At 28.4% G+C, this 6,179-nt stretch overlaps 1 protein-coding gene across 1 annotated transcript; it reads left to right on the forward strand.

Moving 5' to 3' along the window:
- The first annotated feature begins 149 nt into the window (after nucleotides 1-149).
- LOC129985159 (suppressor of cytokine signaling 6-like) lies at nucleotides 150-3,415 on the forward strand. The gene has a single exon (XM_056095083.1). The coding sequence runs from the start codon at nucleotides 364-366 to the stop codon at nucleotides 1,582-1,584; it is 1,221 nt and encodes a 406-aa protein (XP_055951058.1). The 5' UTR covers nucleotides 150-363; the 3' UTR covers nucleotides 1,585-3,415.
- Nucleotides 3,416-6,179: the final 2,764 nt, after the last annotated feature.

Consider the following 6,179-nt stretch of genomic DNA (forward strand, 5'->3'; position numbering starts at 1 on the left):
CGGCTTAAATTAATATCTCGAATAGCTGAACTATACGAATTATCAAAAAGTGAATCTTAATTTTCGATTATATATTTGCAATATACCATTCAAAATAAATTATACTGAAGCATGAGAGTCAATAAGAATTAATTAAAATTATCATTCCATTTTAAACCGGTGAAATCACATCTTCAGTTTCGATTGTGTAAAATTAATAATCAACTAATTGGCAATTCGGAAGAACTGTGTTTGTTTTGTTGTTAAAGGGGAATTGTATGTGTGTGTGAAGAAATTTAGTTCATGTTTCAATGTAATTATCTACTTTTTGGAATATACCTGTGATCAGCATTCTTCGGAATGCTGCAATATTAAAATCTTGGAATGATGAAAAGAGTGGGATTATCAAGATTCAGTCCTTTGGAAGTGAGTCGCAAAGTTCAACAATGTTTACGATTTGAGGGCGTCAATACAAATGGCGACGCTGCTGCAGACGGAACCGAAGTCTTGAGCAATACTGGCTCAGGCGAAGGTTTACCTAGTGACGCTCTCTTAGTAGAAACTCCTTGCAGTGATGCAAGTAATAAAAGTAATATATTAAATACAATTAAAAGGAAATTAAAAAAATCAAAACGGAATAAAAGGTGCGATACTCGGACCAGATCCGACTCCCTATCGAATGTATGTCAGAGTCATAGTGAAAATTGCGAGCTTCATGCTTGCTGCACGAAACATTACAGGACCCGAAAGCACAAGCAGGGTGACAAATGCAGTGTGTGGCCGGTGACATCTTCTATATTACGCTGCCAGAATCATCAACAACTTAGTAAAAAAAATGATGATGTGGCAGAACTCATACCAAGTGTTGGCAATAATGATGTGTGTTCTTGCTTTGGAAATCGTAAGTCGGATTGTTTGGAAGGAATCCAAAGTAATGTACCCTCTTGCTCAAAGACCCCACATTCTTCTAACAGTTTGTCCGATATTACCTGTGATGTTAACCCTGTTGCCTCTAGTCTTTCCCTCAAAGTGGAATCTGATTTAACTCGATTGGATGATTGCAGCATGCAGGTATCAATGATTGAATCTGGCCTGCCACGTGTTGGTAACTTAACTCAGGAGCTGTACAAACTTTCAAAGTATGGCTGGTATTGGGGACCCATTAATCGAAGTGAAGCAGAATCAAAACTCGACGATCAACCAGATGGTGCTTTTTTAGTACGTGACAGTTCAGATGACAGATACATTCTGAGTCTGAGTTTTCGCTCATATGGAAAGACTTTACACACTAGAATAGAACACAGTAGTGGGCTATTTAGTTTTTATTCTCAGCCTGAACCTGAAGGTCATGCATCTATTGTTGAACTTATACAACAATCAATGTGTTATTCTCAATCGGGTGTGTTCTGTTATTCTCGAAGTAGGTCACCTGGTGCTCCATCTTTTCCTGTACGACTGACAAAACCTATTTCAAGGTTCACTCAAGTCCGGTCACTGCAATATTTGTGCCGTTTCGTTATCCGTCAATATACACGGTATGATCACATTCAGAAATTGCCTTTACCTTCCAGAATAAAAGGATATCTTGAGGAAGGACATTATTAAATACCTGTGATTTTAATTTTTTTTTTTTTTTTTGGTTGAAGTGTGGAATGTTTTGTCTCTTTAATTAATTGAAGGTTTTAAATGAATTTACTTTTTATCATATAAAATCTATTCATATGTGTTAAATAGACAGTACAAATACTGAATATGAATAATTTAATAATGCTATAGCATATGTTGAATTCTGAGACAATTTTATTACATCAATTTCCTCTGGCTTTTCAATGGTTTTTGGAAGGAAAGTTAACCATTCTGTAGAAAAAGAAAAATAGTTTTATTGAAATTGTACTTGTAAACAAATTAGCTCACTTTATGCTGGAGTTTAGCTGTCAGTGAAGTTGTGTTGAAATTTTATATGTTCTTCGAAATAGCACAAATCTATGCAGTATTGATTTAGTGGCAATTGCCTTGTATTATTTAAAGAAGCCTTATATAGTTATTCCTTCTTATATCAAATATGTATTTTAATGAATTTTTCATATTTTACCACCACTTTGCCTCACTTTTGATGAAAACTTAATAGAACGTTTCTGAAATATCTATGTGGTTATCAAATTGTGATTTGTTTTGCCTTTGAAGATTTTTAACAAGCTAATTTTATATGCGAAAAATTTAATTCTTTATATTAAATAGTTTTGTTTTATTGTATTTAAATATATATGAATTAAAATACTTAAAAATTTGGTCTTGAATTTATAGAATTTCAAATATCATTACAGAAAGTGCAATAATTTGATTTTTTTATTTCAAAGATACAAAAAGGATTTCGTTTTGGGGTTTTGTTAATCATGATTTAAAAACTGCAGGTTTTTTTTTTTTAAACTTCTTTTTGTGAAAATTTTTACCTCAATCTAATAAATTATGCATTATATCATTTTATAGTTTTTTAGAATATATTCATGTTAATTAAATGGTGATTAATTGTAATCTGCAGTTTTAAAATTAAGTAGCATATCTTTTAGTGGGTCATCAGAATGCTAAAAAGTTGCAAATCTATGCCATGATACCAAACTGCCTTAAAAATGCATGAATTTATTATTTTTTGATAAATAATAATTTCAATTTATATCATATTAACTTAAATACTGTTTTCCTTGTAAGTGCTGTGGCCATCATTATATAAAAAAATACATATTTTCTATAAAATAATGAATATTTCTCCTATATATAACATTTAACTTTTAAATTGTTTTCCATGTATTCATATATTATGACTTAATAAATTTTTCTTGTGGTTTTATGATAATTAATCTCATACTTACTTCCTCCATATTTTTTCTTTTTTACTTTACCTCAGAATTCATGAATATTATTATTAAGAAATTTATTGCTTGTAATGTATAAATTCATCATTATATTACCAGACTGTTTTGTTCCGAGAAATATTAAATTACTAGAATTTATTTAATTACTTTTCTTCATTCTCTGTCTCTCTTTTTCTCCTTGGTGTTTATTGATTTTGGCAGAAAGAGGTAAAAGAATTTCGTAGTTATTCTCTATTGATTTTTTATGGTGATATAGGTATCATTTATTTTCAACCAAATTTATTTGATATTATTTTAAAACTTGTTTTGTTCTGATTGTTTTTAATTGCAATTTTGATACAAATTTATGGCCATAAAGTATATGTTGCTCTTATTTGGCAGTCAAGAATTAGCCGTTTGAGAATATACAATAGATTGTTAAAATTGCTCAGTTATATAACTTGTAATGTAATAATTTAAACATTGCATTAATAAATTGACTTTTGTGTTAAAATACTGTAAAAATACCAGAACTTATTTTAATTTACTGTTACTTTCAATCCAAGATATATTCATTATGGGATTTTTTTAAAAATTTGTTAGAATGAGTCGTTGACTTTTTTTAACCTTTGAATATTCAGATATTCAAAATCTTTCTTTTTTTTCTATCTGTTTGAAGAGTTTCATAATTGTTTTCTTTTCATTACGTGTTACTATAATTATTTCTTTTTGAGAAATAATTGCCGTTTTAAAATGCTTTTAAAAAGATTTAATTTGATTTTATTGTTGCTGTAAATATATATATATATATATATATAAAATTTTGCCAATGTAATTTCTATTTGATAAAATTTAATTATAGTATACAGAAAATAATGAAAAATTATCTTAATTCTAATAAAACTTTTCTTCTCATATACAGTGTAAAAAGTTAAGAACAAAATGAAAAGATGTATAAAGATTTAGAAATTATTATGGTTAAAATATTTTGTTTTTATGTGTTATATTTAATTTTCATTTTACAGACTCATTTGATGTTTTCTTAGAAGCTGCAGTTCCCTTTCTTAATTTTAATTAACCTTTTTTTTTTTTTTTTTTTTTTTTAACTTTTTATTGAGGGTCTTGCAGAAAGTTACCTCTTGATGTATCTAAAAATTATTTATACTGTGAGAACTGAATTACATTTTTAGTATAATTCTACATGAACAAAAGAATCAAGATTTGTGTTTTGTTGAACTTATTATTATTATTATTATTATTATTTGTTTTTGTTTATTTGGTAAGTTTCCATAGTTGATTACAATACAAATTGATATTGCAAAGAGTCTTAAATATAATCCTAGTGTATTTTAAAGTAAAAGATATATTTGAACAAAATATAGTTTTTAACACTGAAATATAGTAATAAACTCTAAATTAAAGTGGTTAAGTAAATTCTGAGTTGTGGAACTCTGAATTTAAAATGAAAGTTGTATGATTTTATGGGACTCTTTCTTGAGACTTAGTCCTAGATTTAGAAAGTGCTATTTTCTCCAGCTGTATTTTATTTTTTATCTGCTGTCATTTTCCATGAGTTGTTTCTTAACTATTGAAATGATTTAACTTAATAACAATCAAATTTAAAGCATGCATTTCAGTTTGTTTCTTTCAAATTATGTTAAAAATACCCTAGATTATATAATTTAAAGTAAAATAATACTTTGATTATAAAATCTGGCTAACTTGTTTCTTTCAAATTATATTAAAAATACTCTAAATTGATATAATTTAAAGTAAAATAACACTTTGATTATAAAATCTGGCTAATAGATAATATATGCCTGTTAAAAACTGTTTGGGAATATGTATTAACTACCCAGACAAAGCAAAAAAAAAAAAAAAAAAAAAAAAGAGAGAGAGAGAGAATCTGTCATATGAAGAAACTTAACTGTGTAATAATATAACTGTGCTATAGATAGTATGATATTTACACTGTTAAATCCAGTCAAATTTAACTGCTCAGTGTTGACAATGGTTCTTGGTACTTAATTTTTAGAAATGAGGCCAGTCCAATAAAAAAGTGCCAGTCATGATTACACTGATTTCTAATATTCAAGATAATATTTAATACATTTCCCAAAAAATGCATACTTATCTTTATTTTCCACGTAATATCCATAAGCATTGAGATTTTTATCTTAATGTGATGCAAGCTTGAACATCTCTTTCTAGTATTGCTGTTTGTTAAGTTGCATGAAATTTTGAAATTTGACCATTCTACAAAATATTGTCTTGCCAGAAATTTCTTTAAATTTTGAATAAATAGAGATAGGAAAGGACTAAATCTTGATTGTACGGTGGATGTTGCATAACCAGTCATCTAACCATAGTTTGATTCGATGTATGAGGTCTTGCACCATTTTTTAAAACTTTCACTTAATTATCCATGCTTTTTCTTTTTAATGACCATATGCAATTTTTGGGGAATTTGTAGTATCTTTCACTATTAATGATGGTGTACAATTCAAGAAAATCACTCAAAATACTGAAGGCATATAGAAGGCATTCACTGGTACTCACTGTTTTGCAGACAGATTGCTGAGTTTTGAATTTTTTTTTTGCATCTGGAAAAGTTGAATATTTTCATATCGTCTACTGTTGCTCTGTTGTGGAAGTGAACACATAATTCTAGATTTCATTTCCAATAGCAATGCATTCAATGGAAGAATTCCCTTCATGGTAATATTGGATGAGATATTGAAGCACAAAACTCGTTCAATTTTGTTGTTCATCAGAGAGCATTTTCGGTATTCGCCGAGTTAAAACTTTATGTGACATTAAGTCACATATTATTTTATGAGCAGTGCTCTTAGAAATTCCATTCAGTTCAGCAATTTCACAAACTTTAATATCACCAACTTTCTTAATCAAAATTTTGAGCAGTTGTCAAGTGCCTGGTCTCCCTCTTATTTTATTTTTTTTCCTCCTGTTCGTTATCCTTCAGATCTGTCTTTAAATTTTGACATCAAATGTTAAAATAAATCACTTTTTCTTTTTAACTTGAAACATTCAGCCCATAAATACCATGTAATTTGCAATTAATTTCTCTCTGATAAACTCTTGGCTGTCTCCAAAAAAATCTGATAACTGCATGTACCTAAAACTTAGATGTGTTGCATTTCTTTGCTTCCCAAAAGTTCAGTTGAATTTTGAATAAAATCACTCTTTAAATTAACTTACCATGCTTTTAAATGTATGAGTTGTTGCAATTTGCATCAATATTGCTCATGCGTGTTTTGTATAATTACCACCTCTACTTTTATTATCAGTCTGTCCTTTTTTTTCTGTTATTTTTTCTCTTCTAAAAATGAA

Source organism: Argiope bruennichi, chromosome 9 (genome assembly GCF_947563725.1).
Source record: "Argiope bruennichi chromosome 9, qqArgBrue1.1, whole genome shotgun sequence".
Taxonomy (NCBI): Eukaryota; Metazoa; Arthropoda; class Arachnida; order Araneae; family Araneidae; genus Argiope; species Argiope bruennichi.